The 24,053-nt window shown below is 37.3% G+C and overlaps 4 protein-coding genes and 1 non-coding gene across 8 annotated transcripts; 1 reads left to right on the top strand and 4 right to left on the bottom strand.

Annotated features, from left to right (window-relative positions):
- Positions 1–4,290: 4,290 nt before the first annotated feature.
- On the bottom strand, positions 4,291–5,327 carry LOC118745084 (homeobox protein 2-like). Its single transcript, XM_036478621.1, has 2 exons — positions 4,561–5,327; positions 4,291–4,354 (listed from the first exon to the last, which is right to left on the bottom strand). The coding sequence occupies exons 1-2, from the start codon at positions 5,325–5,327 to the stop codon at positions 4,291–4,293; spliced, it is 831 nt and encodes a 276-aa protein (XP_036334514.1).
- LOC118744224 (KH domain-containing, RNA-binding, signal transduction-associated protein 3) lies at positions 4,947–8,569 on the bottom strand. Of its 2 annotated transcripts, none has more exons than XM_036477097.1 (7): positions 8,464–8,569; positions 7,207–7,694; positions 6,543–6,667; positions 5,953–6,476; positions 5,764–5,874; positions 5,479–5,693; positions 4,947–5,407 (listed from the first exon to the last, which is right to left on the bottom strand). In XM_036477097.1, the coding sequence occupies exons 2-7, from the start codon at positions 7,532–7,534 to the stop codon at positions 5,331–5,333; spliced, it is 1,380 nt and encodes a 459-aa protein (XP_036332990.1). In that variant the 5' UTR covers positions 7,535–7,694; positions 8,464–8,569; the 3' UTR covers positions 4,947–5,330. The 2 variants fall into 2 exon arrangements, with proteins under 2 accessions (XP_036332990.1, XP_036332991.1); XM_036477098.1 differs by lacking the exon at positions 8,464–8,569 and adding an exon at positions 7,831–8,198.
- Positions 8,570–18,792: 10,223 nt separating this feature from the next.
- Positions 18,793–21,833, top strand: LOC118744222. Of its 3 annotated transcripts, none has more exons than XM_036477093.1 (7): positions 18,793–18,986; positions 19,047–19,153; positions 19,209–19,351; positions 19,403–20,094; positions 20,183–20,898; positions 20,968–21,232; positions 21,311–21,833. In XM_036477093.1, the coding sequence occupies exons 1-7, from the start codon at positions 18,959–18,961 to the stop codon at positions 21,331–21,333; spliced, it is 1,974 nt and encodes a 657-aa protein (XP_036332986.1). In that variant the 5' UTR covers positions 18,793–18,958; the 3' UTR covers positions 21,334–21,833. The 3 variants fall into 3 exon arrangements, with proteins under 3 accessions (XP_036332986.1, XP_036332985.1, XP_036332987.1); XM_036477094.1 differs by having other exon boundaries at positions 18,794–18,986; positions 19,053–19,153; XM_036477092.1 differs by having other exon boundaries at positions 18,793–19,153.
- Positions 21,834–21,872: 39 nt separating this feature from the next.
- LOC118744223 (NADH dehydrogenase [ubiquinone] 1 alpha subcomplex subunit 6) lies at positions 21,873–23,685 on the bottom strand. The gene is made up of 3 exons (XM_036477096.1): positions 23,441–23,685; positions 23,129–23,244; positions 21,873–22,094 (listed from the first exon to the last, which is right to left on the bottom strand). The coding sequence occupies exons 1-3, from the start codon at positions 23,568–23,570 to the stop codon at positions 21,966–21,968; spliced, it is 375 nt and encodes a 124-aa protein (XP_036332989.1). The 5' UTR covers positions 23,571–23,685; the 3' UTR covers positions 21,873–21,965.
- Positions 22,180–22,261, bottom strand: Trnas-uga. The gene has a single exon. It is a non-coding gene; the product is annotated as a tRNA-Ser (tRNA).
- Positions 23,686–24,053: the final 368 nt, after the last annotated feature.

The following is a 24,053-nucleotide window of genomic DNA, read 5'->3' as shown; positions in this document are numbered from 1 at the left end:
TGACAGAGAGAGAACCGTATTTACTATCTTTTTTGTCCTCTCAATAGTCAGAGAACCGAGTACGGGATCGATTTCCAGTAAAATCTGACTGATTCTGACTATTTCTGACTAGTCCGGACTCGTACGGGATCGCAACTAAAATCTTGAAAAGTGTCAAACTCAACTGAATTTAAATTAACGGAAATTAAAGAAGTAAAAAAGTGAATTGAAGGTAGCAGGAGGCAAAAAATAATTGATATAGTAAGTGTTTATTGCGCTTGTGCTTGTGTGAATGTGTTTTGTACATAAATTTTATTCTTATTGGAATAAAAATTTGGTTTTTTGCGTTCCTTTACTTTTCCTATTATTCTCTTTCAGTGAGCGCATTTTGCTTACGCTCTTGCATTTTGACATTTTTCAGGTTTTAGTCCGAAAAGATAAACCGACTGTTAAAGTCGGTTACGGTACAATGGCAAAGTTGTACGGCAACCTAGTATCGTAGTCATCTTCAAACTAACTCAAAATGCCTTTTCAATGCCAACTTAGAGTTGCGATCGCTTTTTTAGAAATGTTATGCTGTTTACATGTCAGCTTGGGGTGAAGTTTTAGTGGCATTCGAAAATATTTCATTATGAACATGAAACTGCACGACAAGCTGAACAACAAGGTCCTCAAGTCGCTCGCCGGCAGCACTTGGCAAAGACAAAGAAACGTTGCTGGCAACATACAAGGCAATTGGCCGGCCGCTTTTAAATTATGTACCACCAGTTTGGACGCCTTGGACTAGTTGGACGAAGCTACAGACTTGTCAGAACGCCGCACTCCGGACAGCGACCGGGTTCCTTCTGATGTCGCCTGAGCACCAACTAAACAGCGAGGCCCAAGTGCTCCCCGTAAGGTAGCAGAACAAAATGCTTTGTAAGCAGTTTCTGGTTGGGTGCCACAGAAGTGAACACCCTAACAGACCACTGCTAGATAAGGAGCCACCGCCCAGGCACGTTAAGGGGCACCTATACGTGTAAAATAGGCGAGCCTTAGGAGTACCGCTACAACAACAGCAACAAGAACAATTTAAAAAAGTAATCTCAACTCCGAAAACACATATACAAAGGGCTTGTTCGAGTTGCAACCATAACCGCAGTACTGCGCGAATCATTAAGGTCGGTGTTATGCAGACAAATTTTTGTTTGCCAAATTAAATGGCGGCTGCTTAGTTTGCTCGGAGGTGGTTATGTCGAGTTATGTCGAGAGGCACAGGGTTGCACGTTCATTATGGTTTTCATGGCTATTGCCAACACGAAATGAGAATTTTGTGTATAGCAACAATTGTGTAAAATTTGTGTATATGACAACGCCGAATTTGCTGCAGTTTGACCAAACAAAATTAGTTTGCTGTGAGAGTCGCCAAACTCGCTCTCTCCGAGTTTGCTGCAACAACAATTGCACGCAGTTTGCCAAACAAAATTTCTGCATAACACCGAACTAACGGATTTCTAACGTATTATCAGTTGGGCACCTTGTAAACTTTCATCACTGCTACAGTATTGCCGCTTTTATTACATGCCTCGAACAGGCCCATACTCCCAGTTTTCTAAGCACAAAAAAAATAGAAAACATATGTTGTACATTTTTTGTATTAATTAATGTATTTTTTTTATTGTATACCATTTATTTTTCGTAGAGTAATTATTATTAATTGCACAGTGCAGCACGTTTACAGAAAAGAAGTCGTCATTCAAGAAACGAGACTCATGTAAAAGCCATCCAAAATAGTGCAATACGTTTGTTTGGCCTTCTTCAGCGTTAAATCCCAATTCATTACGAAAGTTTATAAATTTTTAAACCAAACACTGCTGCAATCATCGTAAGTAGTATTTAGTTTTTTTCATAGATTTTTTTTATTAATCCATATAGCGATTATCGTTTTTATTATTTTTTCCATTATATATACTGTATGCGTATGTATTATTTATTCATATTTTCAAAATCGATTTAACGACTGCTTGGTTTAATTTTATATTCTTAAAGTTTATACGTGTTACAATATTTTTTTATAATTTTATATTTGCTTGTAAGTATCATATTAGTTAATAACTTTATGCTTTATTAAGATTTCGTTACAAACTATATTTATGTGTATTGTATATTAATGTGTGGTTGTTTTTTTATTGTTTCCAACAATTTTCGTAATTTTATTTATTTATGTATGTATGTATTTTTTAGAAAAGTAATCATTGTCCCTCATTTTTTGCAAAAACAAAAACTTGTTTTCTTATTTTTATTTAACATAGTCAAGTCTAAGGAAATTTGCCAATTCTATTTAGGCGATGGATATTGGCGTTCGCCAAAACGCGTTTCGTTTTCTTTCCTTTCCTTTAATTTTTTCATGAACAAATTTTCAAATGTTTGCTGACATAAATTCTAAATGCAATAAGCTCCAATAATATTCTTTTAATTAAATATATTTTTGCAAATATAGGCATTTTCCTCAGTGCTAAGTCACATTTTTTTTTAAACAATTTTGGGTATTCATTCATACAAGCAGCATTGCGACTGAAATCATAAAATCAAAATAGTAATGTCAACTAAAGTAAAAAAAGACTAACTAACACCAGCTGTTAGATTACAACTTTACAAGCGGAGAAACTAAAGAACGGAAATCCACTTAATATTCTAATAACAAATCTATAATGTATTGCCCCTATATGCAGTCTGATTTCGAGCCGATTTAGTTTAAGCGTACAGTGCTGGGCTGAAATTATTTTTAAGTTAACCACAGCTAAATTAGGACTGAAAAAATTAACTCTACTTAAGCTATGATTTTTTTGATAATTTTGAATTTCTCTAGAGGAGAAATAAATGACTCCAATAATGCTCACCTGCCCTGTTGAAAAGAATTTTGCGTTGCCTGCATGGGCGAGCTCACGCTCTAGATGAATACCCAAATATCTTTTGATTCTATACTTTTAATGATAAACATTTAGTTATCTTTGTTATTTAACAAAAAAAAAACTTAAACTGTGTCTTTATAAAACATATGTGTTACCATCCATCCTTCTGCGAAAACAATGTGTAAATCAGTATTCAGTTCATTCATTGCATATGTATAAGTATGTCCTTTGTGTACATCCATATTTTTGCATGTTTTTAAATGTCTTCCATAATTTTATCTTGTATTAGCCATTGTAGATTATTTATTCGTGTATTTTTGTTTTGGTTTTTTTTCTTTTTAATGCCATTATATGTAGTATTTTACTTTTAGCTACTAATTTGCAATTTGAGCTTAAAATATGTAATAAATAGGCTTTTAACACATACAATTTCTGATTATTTTTTTTATCTCATTGTTAAGTTTTTCCCATTTAATTATTTGAAAAACTCTTGAAAGTAATTCTGTTTGCATGTTTCACATCATCTTTGATTTCTTCACCGCAAGCGCTATACTCTTTTGTTAAACCTTTCTAGTAATAAGTTTTTTTTTATTTGTAATATTTAGCATATTTCTTTTGTTGCAATCAGTTTCATTAAGAATATAAATATATAAATATCATTTTTTATGAGAGCTTATTTTTTAAATCTGCTTCCTATGCATAATCCCGGGGACATCTACATATGTATGCATGTGTCTGTATGTAAATACAATTTATGTATGCAAGTGGGCTTGATTTTACGTCATGTTTTGTTTTTCCTCTTTCTATTGATTACAACTTCTTAAACTTTCCCTATTTCGTTGATTTGCACATATGAATCTATATATACTTGATATCGCTGATCAATGCTGAAAGTATATTATTTAGCCTTTTTGTTTTTATTTCATCACTGGTATGGTGTATCATCTGCAGCATGCATATGTATGTATATGTTATCGGTCAAACCCGATCTTAGGACAAACTGGTTTTGCTTAGAGCAGGCGCCACAGTATTTTTGAGCAGAACTTCTTTCCGCGTAAGCAGCCTTCGGCCGCGCCTCAAAAAAATAACCCTCATTAGTCCAACTCCAACTACGCAGTCCAGAATATTGTTGCGTCCAACTTGATTCCGCGTTGGATGGATGTATCGGATCTAGTTAGAACTAGTTTAGCCTAGGAAAAACTAGTTTATCCTTAGATCGGGTTTGGCCGGTAACATATATATGTTAACAGCTCTGTTAAAGCGCCTATGTGTACACGTATGTATTTGAATGCGACCGAATGCAACCAACGAAATTATTGTGAATATTATTAATGCAGCTGTAGGTTCCTCCGCTGTTGTTGTGGGTAACGATCAAAACATTCATTATTCCAACACTGCTACCTTTAAAGTTTAAATAAATTTAGAAGAGTTGCACCGGCACAAATGGTGGCAATTCACCAATGTGCAGCGGTGGATTTGCTGGTCTGTAAGTAAACAGATGCAGATAAAGAAATTAATATAATTATAAAAACTTGCTATACAACAGCATAGCTACAGAGTTTGAAAGGCAGTGCGTTAATGAAATGCTGTTGCACGTAAAATGTGTGAATGTGCATACATGTGAATATACATATGTATATATGCATTGCCAGTTAGCAATCCTACACACAAACACTACAACTTCTAGTACCTTACAAAGAACATGCTGGTTGCTGACAAAGCTGGACCATTAATTTTACTACTGTTGTTGGCAATAGCAGTCGTGTGCTGCTGCTGTTTATGTTGTGGCTGTGCCTGCGCCTTCAGTGGTGGTGTAGCGCCCATTGTTGATGTAGTTGGTGCGCCATTCATATGAAGTTGTGTGTGAGGTGCGGCTGAAGAGTATGTTTGCTGTGTTTGTTTTTGTTGCAGATTATTGGTGGAAATGTTGGGAACGACGTTATTAGTTAGGTTACGATTAAGATTATTGTTGTTGTTGTTATTATGAGCATAAGAGTGTGATTGACGTGATGGCGGTGGGAGGGTTTGTTGATGCCGCTGTTGCTGCGGTGTGTGTTGTTGTAGCGTATTCGCTGTCTGCTGATGTTGGTGTGGCAACAGGTGTGCATGATTATTTTTCGACTTCGAATTTAATTGCTGTGGCATGGTGAGCCCCAAGCCAGATACAGAATTTAAAAGTTTTCCAACGGAATTCGCACTCCCTCCGCCGCCGCCAGCATTCAAGCCGGGCGAGGCTTGGTAGTGTGGTAGGCTAGAGTTATGCTGATTGTTATTAATCAGGGATTGTAAGGGTGGAGCGGTGGATTTGTTGTTGTTGCTGTTATTGTAATAATTGTTGCTACTGTTCGTAATACTCTGACTGACTTTGGCGGTTGGGGGAGTGTTGGTGGTGACTGCTGTGGCTGTAGTAATGTGCGACGCAACAATACTTGCATTTGTGTGTGGTCTGGCGAACATATTTCACCTGTTAACGTGACTTCGATTATGACTCGGATTTATGCCAGTGTTGTGATTTGAATGCATGGCCGAAGCACCACCTGGAAAATGGAAAATAGATTAGGATGACAAAAAAAATAGCATTTTTCAATCGATTTAGTATGCTACGCACCACCAAAATTCGAAGAGTTGGGATAATAGTCGCGTCTATTGTAGTCGGTTTCATATTCGGAAACATCGTAGGGTCCACGCGGTGCCATGTTTGCTGTTCCTATACCGGTACTACTTGGCACATGCCCAGCATGTGTGTGAGTAGTAGGTCCATGTCCATAGGGGTATGCATCGTAAGAGGGTTGTTCATATGAGATTGGATCTTCATAGCCGCGTCTACAATGAGTTCGAATAAAGTCATTAACAAAGAAAGGCACTCGCAAAGTGTTTATGTAAGAGAACCAACCCATAAGTTTCCTCCATGGCTGTTCGTGCCTTCTCCAAAATTGAGAGTACCTTTTGTTTAGGTGCAACAGCATTCTTACTGAATGGCAAAGTTTGTGAAGGTTGTGGTGTCCTTTTATCAAATATATATAAATATTTGTATACATGAATGAACTCTCACTACTTTCGGCAATCCATTTAATTAACTTACCTGTATCCATGGTGTGGTGCACCTTTACCCATGCCGATATTACTGCTACCTCCTACGGATGCTAATGAACCACCACCCAAAACGCCACTCCCACCAACACCAACTCCAGCGCCGCCTCCACCTCCTCCAACACCACCTACACTACTGCTAGTTTGCTGATGTGACATTTTCTTATAAGTCGACTTGGTTACATCATCAGAAATGCCTGTATTGTCCATTAATTCTCGTAGCTGCTCTTGTCGTATAACATCGTTACTATCAGGTATTAAGTACTTTCGGAGCTCTGCCATTGCATAAGCAATACGCGCATAAGCTTCAGCCGGTGGAGCAATTGTAGAGATTTCCACATGCAAATCACTGTTCAAATGTGCATATTTCGGATCTTTCGATGAACGCAATTCCTCTTCCTTCGCACGATCGCGCATCGAATTTCGGCCCAGCACCGTCATTTTGCAGAGCGTCTCTTCTTGCAGACGACGTAGTGAATTTCCTTTTGGTCCCAATAGTTTGCCAACAAAATTAAACTGAAATAAAATGTATATACATAGGTATTAATATGGCATTGAAAAGCAATCCGAAACTTAAATTACCTTGGGATGTTCCCTAATTGGTACTAACACTTTTTGTGAAACACGCAAAGGTTTTTCTCTGTAAATATCCGCATATTTTTGTTCCCGCGGCGGTATGCGACCCATAGATTGGACTTTTTCGATTTCTGGAAAAAGTTAAATTAAATTAAACAATGTTCGTAATTAAGCAAAGTATCTAAGTGTGTATTATGAACTTATTGCTATTTATTAATAGTATCGTCATAAGTATGTAGTAATTTATATTAAATATGTATTTTGAGGGTTTTTAATAGATATTCTACATATGAAACTCGTTAGATGTGTAGACATGTAGGTAGTTGTGTTATAAAATTATAAAAAATAAATAATTATTTAGCACGAAAAATAAAGAGAATTAAATTAAATACAAATACGAATGTACAAATAAAATACATAAGTAAACAATTTAAATAAGTATAAAATGCATAAATTATTAAAAAAAAAATGTTAAAAAAACTTTTGAAAAAGAAAATATCTGAGAGAGAACGAATGAAGAAAATGTTTGCTATATTAGTGGTATTACTACGACAGCAGAAACAATTCTTTAATTTTTAATCAAAGTCAATTAACAAACACAAACACTCAAAGATATAAAATATACATTTAAATTGTATTTTAAAAAATCGATGCTACCGCTAAGACTCACCACAATCCAGTAATTTTTCAGCAATTGGAAACTTTCTATCCATACGATTTTTTTCCGCCATACAATCCCGAATGTATTCGTTGGCCTTATCATTCAACTGGCCGCCATCGCCTCCTATAATGCCGCCACCACCGCCCACCATTCCCATACCGCCAGCTACACCACCTCCAACTACAACACCACCTACATGATGGTGTAGATCATGATTTGAGTTATCACCGTTGTGAGGATCGACTCCAGGCACGCAACCACCTTTGCGTTGCTTGCCATAGTCATCGTCGTCGTTGTATGCTGCATAGTCACCGTTGCCGTCGTAGACGTCAGTCATCTTGCAACCGGACAACAACAAATGTTCGCGCCGCACACACTGCAACGTGTGGAAAGCAGCAGCTCCAAAAGCAGTTATCAATTCACAAAACGGTAATAAACGTAACAGCAACTACGACACAATCAGCCAAGTGAAGGGAAAACCTAATACGAAAGTAAATCTGGAAAATGCATAAATTGGAAAATAAATTAATACTTATAAGATTTTGGATCATAAATGCACTCAATTTAATACGTATATGTACATATGTAGACTTGTATTAACAAGTCTAAGCAACAACGAAGAAATATATATACATTTATGTATGTAGATATCTATGTATATAGAGATTTCTATTCGTTTTCCTGTTTCCGGCCAACGATTTTCTTCACCACAAATCGAAAATTTACTTATTTTACTACGCTGTGTAGCATTCAATGGACTTTTTTTCGTAAAATGTCCATCACTTTCACCCTTGGTGTATAGAAAAAAGTTGTATATTGCAGTAGCATATCAATCTATTCAACTATGCATGCCAATCCGACGAGTAGCGATGCAATTAACCGTGCCGTTAACACGATTGACTTTATTTCGGTGTTGCAGTTACACTTATAATGATTTTAACAATTTTTGTTTAGTGAAAAGAAATTGTTTTTATAAATTTGCATCTAGATAAACGTAAATATCAGTATTTTCATTTTATTATCCACCGATACGGAGTAATGAAAAACCGAGTACCCACTACCACTATTGCAGTCACTTTCTCACAACACCAACATCCACATATATTTTTTCTATGCATGCAATTGCAGACATCAGCAAGATGCAATGCAATCTTGACCGAGCTCTTTATTTACAAATTCCCTGGTTATTATTTACATTTGCGTTTACACTTATACATATATATTTAAAGCACGCACTAAAGAAGGTTTTTTCACATCGCTTATTACCTTTAACAAAAAATAATAACTATTAATTGTCGGAAAATGCAACGTCCGACGACTTTTCCGATTCGCCGCTTCGATTTTTCCAACAATGAGCAAACTGATGAATGTATTCAAAATTCGCAGATTACAAATATTGGTGATTTTGTGGATCACCAACAAAGTTCATTGTGAATGGCTTAGAAAACAGAATCCACAAAAGTGCAGCCAATAGCTGAAGAGTTCGAGCGAATGTGTTACTGTGAAGTTACACGATCAAGAACTTGCTTTCCAGTTGATCACATATAGCGAGTTTTTCAGTGCACAGCCGCGGTTTAAACTCAGTTTAAACGCCCGATCTGGCTGGTTTAAACTAAGATCAGCCAATCAAATGTCAGCCAGCTGTTCAATTTAAACCCAGTTTACTTAAACTAAGTTCAAACTGGCACTGAAACACTGGCCCATAGAGTACAACTTCACAACGTCATTTCTTGTTGTTCGCTTCGATCTGACGCAGTATTCGCCACAATATTAAGAAAATTGAATCTTCTGCTAGTTTCTTTACCCTCCTAATCGGCTTTGTTTACTTTTAATTGAGAAATTTCGTCGCCGCCGGGATGGCGCACAGTGTTTCGACTATATGGAGGCAGGTGGAAATAATAGTACACCTGCACCGATTTCACTGAAACATGAAATGTGCTCTAGTTTTACTTAGAAATAGAGAATTATGAAATTTTTCAAAGCTGGAATAATTGCCACGCCCTCTACTCTTGTGGGCGGAAACATTAAATCTCATCCGATTGCGCTGAAATTTCGTTTGTAGTCTTTATTTTATTAGGAAAACCTTAATATAACATATGGGGAAGATTGGATCTCTATAACGTCCAAAACTCTCAAAAATGTGGGCCCAGTCATTAAGTGTGATGGAATTTTGGTTAATTCTTGTTTCCTGCTTTCCACTCTCAGAAAACTAAGTTTATACTATAAAATGACTTAGGTGTAAATATTCGCTTTTTCCGGTGAGATTTTTACATTGTTCGAAAAATTATTTACCCGAAATTATGCAAAAAGAAGCTGAAAATCAAAAATTAAGAAAATTAAAAATTACATATATTTGCAAAGTCGCGCGCAAAGATCAAATTATATATTCGGAAACTACATAAAATACTCTAAAACATTCGTCTAATGTCAAGACCTGACGGACCGGTACTCACATTTTTTTACTAATAATCTTTAGCATCTACATTTCAAAGTAAATTTTTTGGTGAGAAAATAGGAAAGTACCAAATAAATGGTAAATACCTTCACCTGAATATTTCACGACATTTAAATAATTGATTACAGTTTAAAAAGAAACACTTTCTTTAATGGGTTAATCGCCAAAGGAAACTAAACTGATTAGTCGGTATCGCGCCCATTCCCGTATTTTTTTGGAAATGTATCGTTCGTGAAGAAGGGGGTGAGTAAATAACTTAAAATTTGGTATTTATGACTTTTACTTTTCCCTCTCTAAGTCCAACCGGTTTTTTTTATCAACTGTCACCATGACTTTTTTCTACCTGCCTCCATATAGTCGAAACACTGTGCGGCGCAATCTTTTTTTTTAACATTCATGTATCACCCCATTTTGATAATCTATTTCAAGAGAGGCAAGTTTAAAAAATGTTTTCTTTGCTATTAGGGGCCTTCATAAAAAGTGATAAACTGTTTATAAAATGATAAATATATTTAACTTCTACAGCTCAACTGCAACGGACTCCAAAGCAAGATTGTGGAGATGGTGGTCTTTATGGGTCGGCATGGCATATTGATAGCTGCGGTCCAAGAAACGAAGTTGCACAGCAACTCAACTCTGTTGGGTGGCGCCTCCTACAATGGTATCCGTAAAGATCGCGAGCGAGATAATGGTGGCGGATTAGCGTTCATGCTACCTTAGAATGTCAGGGCATAGCTGTCCGGTCAGGCGATGTCGAGCTCGAAATATTTAACGTCTATATACCCCCTGTCGCCCGATGCCCGGCAGGATATCACCCTGACATAGGCTGCGCTACTCAGAGGTGAAAACCATATGGTAGTTGGTGACTTTAACGCGCACCACGATCTTTGGCACTCAAGCCTCTCAAATGATCGTAGGGGAATACATCTGGCTGAGCAGATAGACGATTCGACATTCTGCACAATGAACGACGACGCCCCCACCAAGATTGCGAGTAGCTGCGGCAGCTCGCCAGACCTTACAATTGCCAGCGCTGGTCTGATCAATAGTATATCATGGCGACCTATGCTAACACTAGCATCAGACCATCTACCCATAATCATCTCGATCAATAAGCCCACCGGCTTTGCTCCCGCGGACCACCGAACCTACACCAACTTAAACAAAGCTGATTGGGACGGCTCCGCCGCTCTTCCCACACCCACAAACGTACATGCTGGCAAATGCCAGTTCCGCAGAGTAGTCACTGCCGTAGCGGCTCGCTTCATCCCGTCCGGACGTATCGCGAAACTCCGCCCAAATTTCCCGGCCGAAGCAGCTGTACTAGCAAATGAGCGTGACCACCTACACCAGGTCGATCCCGGGGACCCTCGTCTGAGGGACCTTAATTTGGAGATTCGGAAACTGGTAAATCAGCACAAGCGGAAAAAGTGGTAGGAGCACTTGAAGGCCTGTAACTTCACATCTGGTGTGAGTAAGCTGTGGTCAACCGTGAGGTCCTTGTGTAACCCAACGAAGCGTGGTAAAAGAGTGGAAATCTCATTCGATGGTCGCGTTTCGTCGTACCCAAAGAAATGCCCAACCTACTTCAGTAGGAAATTCACACTGCATTCTTCGGTAGACAGGGCCAAACGTCGAGTGACCAGGAGGCTGCACAAGCTGCCAAAAAAGTGCACTACTTGTTTTCACCAGCTATGAAGTGAAGAGGGCTATCGGGAAGACGAAAGCCTCCAAAGCCATTGGACCCGACGGCATCTGTATGTTGATGCTGAAACATTTGGTGCCTACGGGAGTAGCTTACCTAACGGAGGTCCTTAACCTGTCTATGGCCACTCTCATCATCCTGATGTGTGGGAATCAGGGAGAGTGGTCCCACTGCTGAACCCGGGGAAGCCCGACAACAAAGGATACTCTTATCGCCCTATAACTCTCCTTTCCCCGGTCGCGAAGACATTAGTGGCCCTGCTACTTCCACACTTCACCTGCCATCTGACCCCAGCGAAGCATCAGCACGGATTCAGTAAAGTGCATAGCACAACAACAGCACTTAAAGCCATAAACAACCAGATAACTCGTGGCCTAAATCGAAACCGCCCCTGTGAGAGAACGGTCCTAGTAGCGCCGGACTTTTCAAAGGCGTTTGACACCGTCTGCTATTCCACGCTGCTGGAAGACGTTGAGGCCTCCTCACTCCTACAGGAACTGAAACGATGGTCGGCGAATTATATGAGTGGTCGACAGTCGTCAGTAATCTTCCGAGATAAAACCTCGAAACCAAGAAGAATTAACCAAGGGGTTCCACAAGGTGGTGTTCTCTCTCCCTTATTATTTAACTTCTACATCTCGAAGCTTCCCCAGCCACCTGAGTAAGTCTCCCTGATCTCATACGCTGACGATTGCTGAATTTTGGCGTCCGGGAATGGAATTGATGACCTCTGCTCAATAGCAAACGACTATCTCTCCAGTCTTTCTCACTTCTTCACTGCAAGGAGCCTAACACTCTCCCCAACGAAATCAACGGCGACCCTCTTCACTACCTGGACGAAGGAGGTCAGGCTAGAATTATGTATATACGTCGATGGCACACCAATACCGACTGTAAACAACCCAAACATTTTAGGGGTCACCTTCGATAGCCTGCTCTCCTACTCCACGCACACACGCACTTGGGGCAAAGACACAGAAACGTTGTTGGCAACATACAAGGCAATTGGCCGGCCGGTTATAAACTATGCTGCGCCAGTTTGGACGCCGGGGACTAGTTGGACGCAGTGGACGAAGCTACAGACATGTCAGAACGCCGCATTTCTGACAGCAACTGGGTGCCTTCTGATGACGCCTGAGCACCACCTACACAGCAAGGCCCAAGTGCTCCCCGTAAGGGAATACAATGCAATGCTTTGTAAGCAATTTCTGGTGGGGGCCATAGAAGCGAACACCCAAACAGACCTCTGCTTCAGGAGGAGCCTCCACCGAGGCACGTCAGGCGGCAACTATTCGTATACAAGGACGCAGTCCAGCAATACGTAGACCAACCACTGGACCCGACGACATACAGACGAGCCATCAACGACATCCATAGAGAGTCAGTCACCACTTACCTTTACTGTCGACCTAGGAATGCCGTAATTGGAGCCCAATGACCATCCGTAGAAGAGACGGAGCTTCGAGTGCCAAGAGAGACCCGCGTTACCCTGGCTCAATTACGGTCTGGATATTGTAGTCGCCTCAACAGCTACCTGTCCAGACTCGACCCCAATATCCCCAATGAGTGCCCGGCATGTGGATAATCCCCTAACGACACCAACCACCTCTTCACATTCCACCTCAATCCGACTCAACACCCCTATCCCTCTGGTCCGACCCCACTGAAACAGCTTGTTTCCTGGGCCTCCCGTTAGTTGAGCTTGACGAATATGATTGATTGTCGACCCGAAATAGGCGGGCTTAGTAGTGCCACCACAATAACAACAACATAAATTTCTCAGTTTGTTAAATGAACTCTCAAACCTTGTATGGAAATCTACTTAACCAAAGTTTATCACTTTATCAAACGCTTTTGGTCGATAAATGTATAGTTTCAGCAAAATTCAACCCTGACAGATTACCACCCAGCAAGAACCCAGTAAGAACCCTATCTGTTAACTAATGCGTTATATACGCCTAGTACTACAAAAAGTTTGTGTGAGAAATTCAAAAACTTGTCATCATTTTACATAGGCCTCCTGGAGAAATCTAACGCATAATCGTTTCAAGTGTGATTATAATCCAGGCATTAAGGTTTATACCAGACAAAAGCAGCGTTGCCACATTGATATTAACAAAATATGATTGATGGTATTTTGGGTTGGGAGTTTCTATTATTTTTAATGGGTCTTAGTCTTTTCAGACGATCCTAAATAAGACATATTTGGAGTTTTAAAATGTGTAATAATTATGATTAGAAGGTCGTGAACTGGACCGATTTGAAAATATGTAGTTATTTTGAAGGATTTTCTGAAAAAAAAGTCCCTTGGACGTTAAAACAGTGTAAGCTTAAAAAATCTGCATAAAATTATTAAAAAAAATTCAACGGGATTATAATAACGAGAATTTCCATGCTTTTTAACTTTTTTTCAAAGACTGGTTTAAGAAAAACTTAAATAACAAGACCAAAACTATACCCATTTAGACTTACATATGTGGAAAGGTATTTTCTCACCATTTTTATTTATTTGCAAAATCTCATTAATGTGCAAATTTTTATTTTTAAATATCAACGCATCTTAATTAAAGTTGGAATGACACTCGTTATACTTTGAATTAAATTATGCAAAAATACAAAAAGAGTGATAAAATATCTTTCCAATGGTACCTTACGAGTCTAAATCGGTGAAGTCTTGACTTAGTTATTCAAGTTTTTCTTAAACCAATTTCCGAAAAAAATTCAAAAGGAGCATCAAAATCAAAAATCTTAGGATTATTTTTTTTTAAGTTCAATGAATGTTTTTTAGTTAAAACTATTTTGTCATCTGAGGTGATTTTTTTTTTCAAAAAATACTTCAAAAAGCTATTTCTATTCATAAAAACTCAAGGAGGAAGTATTTTCAAGGTGGTATTTGGAGCAAGTCTTAAAATATAATAGATTTTAAAATTCCAATGGAAAAACAGTAGTGGAGTGATCCAATCTAATGTAAATATGTATACAAGTATACTTACATACATACGATCCAGTTTCTCCAAAACCTTTGAAATTGAGGAAATATATTGCTTTGAACAAACAAATTGTACTTCGGGAAGATTTTATTCTTTCACGTCACAAGAGCTTCTAAACACTTATTTCTAATAAACGAGAACAAATTTATAAGATTCCTACAGCTTTCAATTCATTTTTTATTTGATTAAAATGACTGATTTTCGTTTTAAAATCTGTTGTTTGAAATTATTGCAAAGGCAGTTGAAAAATATTTTTTTTATAGCTGGTAGTTTGATTTTGATAGAGATGTCATAATGGCAGGAAAAGTCAAATGGCTAACATGGCGGCCGAAAACCTTCTTTTTTGTATCATGGGAGAGAGTACAACTCCACAACAAGCTTTTCAGGCGTTCAGTGCTTTTTAAGGGCGGTCAACATAGAACTTTCGCGTTGGCTTTGGGGTTGGCGTTAGTTTGACAGAACGCACGTTAAAAGTATGCTTGCTACAATGAGCGCTTGGCAGCGAATGCTTGGGCCACTAAATTAACATACTCATTACAGATAAATCTATGTTTCATATCAATAATTGCATTAAAAACGATATTTCTTGCCCGCACTTGACTAAAAAAGAAAAATATTTCACATAATTTTATATATTTGCAACAGCTGACAAGCGACGCACGCAAAAAGTTGAGAGTTGGCCACCTTTTTGCTTTGTGTTGGCGAGAGCGTTGTCGAATTTTGGCTATGTGGACGGCTGCATTTGAACTCATGTATTCATAGTCAGCTGTTGAAGCGACGCCAACGCCAACAGAACGCCAGAGTTCTATGTGGACGGGCCTTTAGGCTTTCAGCAATAGTTGAATTGTGCACACGGTTGCCACTTTGGTAAATTGGTAGAAAAAATTTGGGTTGGTGAAGAGATAATTTTTTTATATTTTGGTAGATTTTTCGAAGTATTTGGTTTGAAAAATTTGGGTTCCCGCTTTATTTTTCGCAGCTATCTTTATATTATAAATTTCTTTCCAAAAGTGTCTACTTTATTGCATTAAGTTTCGAAAGTTTGTGGTACACTTTTTATATATACACACTAGGGATGTCAATATTTTAGATTCTTGCGATCCCAAGATTTTCAGTATGTCGTTGGTTCAATTCGGGGATCCCGGGATCAGTCCCGGGATTTAGATATTTATTATTTTTCGATGAATTAACATTAAAAATTGCATCAATGTGGTTTGAGAAGCTCTCCTACCATATAATAAATAAGTAAATGGGTTTGCAACGTACTTTTTTATTTAAAGTGAAAATTATTTCATAAGTAACAAAACGACAGACAGTAATTTAATTTATATGCATTTAATAATACTTTAGTACATACATATCTGATAAAATAATTTAAGGAATGTCGAAAAAAGCTCGATGCAAAAATATTAAGTCAAAAAAATTATTTTCTGGTTGAAAGAAGACCATAATTTTAGTGGGAGAAATAAAAGAAGCGCCATAATTCGAACAGTTTTGTCTATATTCCTTTTCTTTATCCAAAATTTACATTGTTTTTATAAAAGTCTACCTCATATTACACCTAATTTACTGCAAATATTTATAAATGGGCATTTCTCTGACGTCATGATTTTTTTAAAAAGTCTTTATCGAGCCCTAACCGCCAAAATAACGTAAGCGACATTTTTTCAAAATTTTCTTTTTGATGTAGAAATATTCCTAAAACATCTAGATGCATTTCTGCATCAAAATGAAAGTTTTGAAAAAATTTCGCTTACGTTATTTTGGCGGGTTATAATTTCAAAGATATGGTTGATTCTAAAACTTATTTTAAAAAATTCAGTGCGATGTAAAACAAAAGTATGGGTACCAAATGAAATAATTTTTTTGGGTTCACAAGGACGAATAAGATTTGAAAATGCCCCTTTAATCTATTTTATATTTTTAAGCTAATAAAGTTGGTCCTTAACATATGATTTTTTCAAAAATACGAATTGAGAAATTTCAAGTTTATTCAAGGATAAAATTACAAAAGGGTATTTTCAATATCTTCCCATCCCTTACGGACCAAAAGATGTAATGTGTTTTAACTCTACAGAATCTTCTCTTTAATTTGATACCCATACTGGTTTCTTAAGTATATTGCACTGAAATTTTTAGATCAGTTTTTTGAATTACTCATATCTTTCAAATTTCAAAGTTCTTTTTAAAAATCCTGACGCCAGAGAGAAAAATTAAGAACGCAATTTTACTATATTTGGCCCTTGGTTTGGCGAATATATTGGCCCGTAGTCATAGTCAAAATAAAGTCGACTTTAAAGTTTGTTGCAGCTTTTTGACATAATTTTCAATGGGATATCTGTCAAAAAAGCTGCAACTAACTTTAAAGTCGACTTTATTTTGACTATGACTACGGGCCATTGATTTTTTTTGTGTGCAAAATTGCAAACGAACAAAACAAAAGAAATATAGCCAAAACTGGTCAACATAAAACGTTTGTATTATTGCCACCAGTGTAAATTACATATCCCGAGAATCCTGGGATTCTAAGCAAATAAATAATTAAAAAAGACCGGGATACCGGGATCTCGGGATTAACATTCCTAATACACACAATTATGCACAGCGATAAAAAGCGAACATTTCGTGCTACTTTCAAGCTTTATTTTACTGGAATCGTGAGGAGCTTTTGATTGCCTAAATATTTTAAAGGATTGTTTAAATAAGAAGAAAAAATGGACAATACACTACGATTGTTCGCAAAAAAAAATTAAAGAAGCCAACGCCAGTTTTTATAAATGAAAATTATTAAATGCCAAAAAAAAAAACAAAATGACTGGCGGCAAACAAATTTTTAAAAACTTTCGGAAAATATTAGCTAGACATTATTACTAAAACTAATCTTCCATGGGCTATACAACGCCATACCAAAAAATTTCTAAAAATTCCGAATAAAAATTTCAAAATTTAGACGACATTTTTTCAATTTTTCCAAATGTTGTATATATTTAGCTTGAATCCTCAATTTTTAAGGGTTGGGTTAAAGCGCAACTATATTCTTATAAAAAAAAATAAAAAGTTCCTTAATAAAAAATTTTTATTTTTATTGAAATCACTAAAAAATAGAACAAATGGTATGTATTTTCCAGATTTGGTAGATTTTTTTCAAGTGATTGTTTAGCTCAAAGCCTGAAAAGCGCAAAACTCCTGAAAACTTTGTTGTAGAGTTGTACTCAGATATTTTTTTCGTTGCCAATAAGAGTGCTTTCTCTTTTGCCCAAATACGTTTTGTGATTGGATGAAAAGAGAAGGTACGCTCCTGATGTTCACACTCGCTACAATTATAACGTGTTGTCTCCTCTTATAGATTTACGTTCTTTGGTTAATACAAATATTTTTTAAAAGTATGAATATTTTTAAAGAAAATTGTTTGTACATCACTATCACATAAGTGATTTATGTCATTAATTATTACCCTGAAGGCATTACATTCGTTTTTGGTTTTAAAAACTATGGGTACTGTTTATGAATTTGTACAACGATTTTGGGTTGCTGTGCCCAAACGCGTGAATCGAATCAAAAAACTTTTACACACACTTGTAGACAACAGTTCACGCTTTATTAAAAAAATTTAATTTACTAAATCTGTGCACTAATTTAACAATAATGTCGGCTGGAAATATCGTATTTGTTGCAAATTTTTGTTATAAATTTGTTTATACATTTTTATGTACAAGATATTTTTATAAAACACCCAGTAACCAGACTAGACATCACTGGGGCGGCAGCCCCAAGTTTACCACACAGAAAGGGAATTCTAGTTACCTCATCCTTTCCCAAGGAAACATCACTGGGGCGGTAGCCCCAGTTATGTCACACAGAAAGGAGAATTCTCCGTAGTAAGGGTTATAATCCCTAAGCGCGGCCGAAGGCCGCCTACGCAGAAAGGTGTTCTCTGCAAAAGGTGTTCAGGCCCCCTTCTTCGGACGCAAGTTTAACTTTGTTTTTTCTTGCAAAAAATCTAAAATTCCCCTATTTTCAAACAGCTCCCCAGTGGTCTGTGGGAGGGGGAACTTTTCATAAAGCGGCGTCAATCCTCTTTCGTTTAGGGGGGCTTTGTGGGGCCCACACCCCTCCCCCTCCGCCCCCACCCCTAAATCGTTGTACAAATAGCTAAAAATTTCCCAAAACTATGTTATATGTAATTTTTAAAATAAAATATTTTTTAAGCTAATTTCATGAATCTTATAAAAAAAAACTTTGGGTGATTTTTGGCGTTTTTTTTCAGAAATGGCGATTTTTTTTAACAATCTGGATACCCTGATTTGTTATTTTTTGTTTTTGTTCAATAGGGCTGACAATTTCAAAGATCGCGCCAAACTTAACAGCTGCATATGAGAAAAAAACATTCAGCACATTCTCTATTGTGAACAGGAAAAAAATTCACAGAGAACGTACGTTCTCTGACATTCAGCTATATTCATGTGTGAAAGATTTGTTGAAAATCGAAATTTGATCGAACAGAAGAATTTGCAAGGATAATTTTGCTTGCCGCTCTGCTGAAGAACAACTTCTGAGGGAAGAAGACGTTGAGAAGCCGATCATTCTCCATTTGAATTCTGTTGGGCCAGGATGTCGTTCTTCGATGTGTTAGAATTGCGTGAGTACTGCCGCGCGGCTATGATGATGTCGTCGGTGTTGTGTGTTAAAAATTTTACAGTTGCAGAGGCTTCGAATAGTCAAAATTACTTCGTAAAGGATAAAATGGCATACACCGAGGATAACGTATTGATATACAATATTTTTGTATACAGCATTCCAAAGAAGGTATAGCAGCGCACTCATACGAACTGGAAGATCACTGACACATTTTTTTATTTAGTTTAACGAAGATGACGTACGCTGCTATTTCTCCAAGTTTGGCAAGGTTTCTAATGTGCGATTGGTTCCTGACAGAAAGCGATCCCGTCGCGCTGCACCCAAAGTCGGATTTGTAAACTTTGCCGAACCGGCTGGTGCATTCAGGTAAAACGTCATTCATGTACGAAGTTATGATATAATTTTGGTAAAACTTAGTGCTTTGCGGAAAGGCAATCATCGTTTACAAGGGTCTCGCATTGGAGTTAAAGCCGGCGACAGCTGGAATCAGCCAGACGCCGAAAAGGCATGTAGCCAAAAACCAAATGAGACTGATGCGGCTTCTACTTCAGCCGAGAGCAAACAAAAAAATAAAAGCGAGGAGGTAAAACCTGCCGCCACTCCGACATACCACGCTGCGTCCGTTGAAGGCTTGAATGTACTTGCGCTCAATGACGACTGCCTGGAAATGATCTGTCGGCTTTTAGAGCTGCGTGACCAAGTACGTTTTGCGCGTGTATGTCAGCGTTTCCAAGATGTATTCAAAATGTTCTGCAAACACGAATTCAAAAACTTCGATCTTTACAAGATGTCTGGAATGACTTTATGGGAGATACGCGACTTCTTTCGATTCGCGGGTGAAAATATAGAACACGTGGCTGGAAATATACCGTTTAAAAATCGTGAACGTATCATTGAATTTATAAGAATATTCTGCAGTAATTTGAAACGCATCTCATTGGATGATAGCAAAATGCGACCAGAATGTCTGAAGAAGCTACTACGCAATTTTCCTCTACTAAAGGATTTAAATTTACATGATTGCTCTCTTAACGATAGTTCAGTACAGACGCTGCACCATTTAGATAAATTAGAGTCATTGGCGCTCTCCGAAAACTATGAGTTAACAGGTAAGGCAAAGGCAGCTGCCGTTGAATGGAAAATTTACCCTTAAAATATTAATGCGTGTGTAAATGCTTTGTTTGTGCTCGCTCACAGGTAAATTCATAAGCGGATTGGTGCAACTAAAGGCTCTAAACCTGTATGGCTGTAGCAATATTCAAACTACGAATTTGATTGAAATTTGCAAGGCGATGCAAAATTTAAAAACTTTGGATATACGCCGCTGTGAACGGCTATCGATAGCATTTTTCGACGCCATGCCTGAACATTGTCAACAGCTCGAGGTATTGAAAATGTCATGCCCTGATTTTTCATATGAAAAGGTAGCATCGTTGCCACGATTGAAGCAACTTGAATTGTTGCGCCACTCCTCAGGTTTTATATCAAATACAAGATTATTTGTCGAACTGGTCGCACAGAAGGCCGATCAATTGGAGACTTTAAAAATTGTTGCCAAAAATTCGCTCACTGCCGAGCACGTCAATCTGATATCGGATTTGAAGAAACTGAAAACTCTTTTTTGCGCTAATAATCAGGCGGTCGACGATGATGCGCTTCGAAAATTTTGTAAATTAGATCAACTCGAAGAGTTGACTATTAAAAGCTGTGGTGATATAACAAATGAGGGACTGCTTAGACTGTTGCGCTGCTGCAGGCACTTGCGTCACATTAACATACAGTTCTGCAAAAAAATAACATTGGAATTCATTTCTAAGGCCATAACTATTTTAAAAGACCGTACTGATAGACCAAAAGCGCCATTGATCATTTTGGTATATGGAACATCTATAGATAATTATGGACTTTCGGCAGTGCGTTACAAAAATATTTGACAATTGGTATCAGTAATAATGTGCTCTTTTTTCCTTTTATTTATGCAGTGCCAGGAATATAAGGCTGCTGAGAAAGAGTCGCTTATGAAAGTAGTTTTCCATGCGCTAAATATTGATTTGGGCCTTGACGATGGCGTTGATATTTACGATATCTGGGATGGTGATGGCTGGTTAGATGACGACGACGACGACGACGACGATTATGACCCCACCGATGAGGATGATGATTTCTACTTTCCCGATTCGGACATGGATGATGATGACATCAATTTCGCTTACAACATGTTCGGACAAATTTACCCACATGGCTTTGGTTAGTTTTTAATGAAAATAAATTTATAACAAATTGTAAATTTCATTTCAATTCACACTTTCCATTTACACCTTACAGATATTGATGATGTCATTTGGTGAGTTGTTGCCTAGACATCGGGGGAGTATTTCAGTGAATTTTTTGTTGCTGTAAACCACATGTAACCATATACTACGTGGAAAAACACACACAATTTATTTATGTTTAGTCTTCAAGCACTTTTGCTAATTTTTTTTTTATTATTTGAAATAAATTTGAGATTTTAAATTGTTAAATAAGATAAATGTTTCAGAAATATTCCCAAGGACTTAAAAGCATTAACCCTAAAAAAAGAGAATTGTTAAAGTATTTTACTTAAGTATTTATAAAAATTCCTCAAATTTACATTCGTACGAATAATCGAAAAAAATTCACTAATTAAATTATGCAAGTTGATACTTAAGTTGTCAGCTTTCGCTTTTGAAATATGCAGTTGCTTGAAGCAACGTGTATGTTAATGCGAAATGAAGCTTGAACAAAACCTTTTTAATTTTTTAAGTTTAATTTTCTATTACCTATTAATCTCGAATTTCCGATAAGAAATAAACAAAAAAATACTTTACGAGTTTTTTTTTAATAATTTTATTTAAAATTATCACTATTTGCTTCGCAGTTCTGACAATTTATTGTGTTAATAACAATCTTGGGTAGCGCGTTGGACAATTTCTTACATATTTATAAATTAATTAAAACTTCAATTAACGCCTTGCAAGAATTTCGACAAGAAATCGGTTGGTTTGGGATCTTGGCTCTCCTTCCAGTAACGCATTATGTGACCCTTTTGCTTCCAGATTTCGACTGTCTCCTTCAGCTCCATTTGACCCTGGAAGAGAAGTTTTTCTTTATTTTTTACGCATTTTAATTTAAAACATTAAAAAAAAAAAAGAAAATGAGAAAAAACTCCACCTCGCTGCGGACAGGATTCGAACCTGTGCGGGTAGAACCCAATGGATTTCAAGTCCATCTCCTTAACCACTCGGACACCGCAGCCACACGCCCAGCGATTGATAAATGATATACTCATTATGAATGCGAAGAGAGCACTCTTGCTCAACTAAAAAGAGCGCATGGACAAAAGCATTGCCAATGAGAAAAAATTGCATTCTATTTTTGGATACATTTTGTTTACAAAATGGCAATAGCAATATAAGAGTTGTCGCTATACAAAGTTTGGCGTCTCCATATTGGATTGTATTGTATTCGGCACTAAATTTTTAAAAACAACAAAAAAATTTTATTTCACTAAGCAGGTTTCTCCATCCATATTTTGAAATAACATTTTTTGTTATTAAGGTGGCCGCCATGGCCGAGTGGTTAGGGGTGCGCACTGTCAGTCGGTAGGTTTAGGGTTCGATCCCAGGTCCAAGCATTATGCATTTTTTTTTAATAGAGGTAGCCCCTCGACTGGCAAAATAAAACCTCCAAGTGAATTTCTGCCATAAAAACATTCTCTTTAAAAGCATTTGCCCTTTGTGTGACATCAAGTCACACGCCACAAATCGGAGGCTCGGAAATGCACTAGGAAAATTTTAAGCCTGGATACATGTTTTTATTTTCAATCGTGAAAATCCGCGAGCTCCTTGTTTAGAGGTTTTTGTTGTTGTGGTAACAGCATACAAATCATGTACTGCTGGAGAGACACGTCTTGTGCCAGAATGCGTTACGAGGTGTTTGTTTCTCCGCACTAGTCGATAATAATCGAATACATACTTCTGACTCTGGTCAACGCACTATGCAAGGGCTGGCCTTAAATTAACTGCGCCTTCGGACGGCGCGGATTTCGTTCATAATATTAATAAATATTTGCAATCTTTTCGCGCTTGAAGAAATGATAATTTTAGACCAATGTTCGCTTACCTTTATCACTAGGATATCAATGACACGCACATCCGTCACGTTGCGATGTTTCTCAAATTCTTCCCGCAGTTTAGCGCGGCATTGTTGTACCGACTTTGGGATGTCATAATCCATAACTGCAAAGAAAAATCTTAGTAGTTGTAATAAAATTATGCATCTGCAGTATTCACTACGGCATTTGCCATGGCACGAACTATCAAATCTCATAAATGTGACGGCGAATTTTCAATTTGTTTACGTCTTTGGCCACAAGCGTTCTGGTTCCAACTTGCTCACATCGGACGATGACATAATAGAGATTCATGCACTTACCAATGTAGGGAATTTGCCGATACCAAGCTTTGTACAGATTGAGCGCACGTTTGCGCGCCTCATCCCGATCCACCGACAAGATGGGACGCACTTGCTGTACAGCTTTTCTTACGGCTTCACGTCCGGCCATGACTCTGCTTTTGGCTAGGTTTTGTAAATACAAGAAAAATTTTGTTCAAATGTGAGAAAAATTTGTAAATGGGGCAAATTGAAGTTGACAAACAGCTGATTGCCAAAGCAGTCTTCAAGATGTTGCCATCGGCCAACAATGTGGTTAACCGGGTTTTCGCCTACAGGTACTCTTAAAGTGATGAAATGTTATCGGATTGTATCGATTGTTGTAAAATTTACAGAAGCCACAATAAAAGTAATGAAAACAAGATTAAACACATTTGTAAAATTAATTAAAACTAAGAAAACATTTCTAAATGCAAAATGTAAAAAATTATTTAAATATTCAGTTTCTATTTGTTTTCAAATGTCAATTTCAATATAGATCGATAATTACACAATGCAACACTCAAAAAGTGATGGGAATATGGCCAATTGCATTCACTAAAACACGTCAAAATATGAATACATACCAAAGCAATTGTAAAAGTTGGTTCCCATT

The sequence above is a fragment of the Rhagoletis pomonella genome, unplaced genomic scaffold, assembly GCF_013731165.1.
Source record: "Rhagoletis pomonella isolate Grant_MI unplaced genomic scaffold, Rhpom_1.0 Rhpom_scaffold_00008, whole genome shotgun sequence".
In the NCBI taxonomy this organism is placed as follows: Eukaryota; Metazoa; Arthropoda; class Insecta; order Diptera; family Tephritidae; genus Rhagoletis; species Rhagoletis pomonella.
Note: the sequence above shows the minus strand (reverse complement) of the source record. Positions and strands in the feature narration are given on the sequence as shown.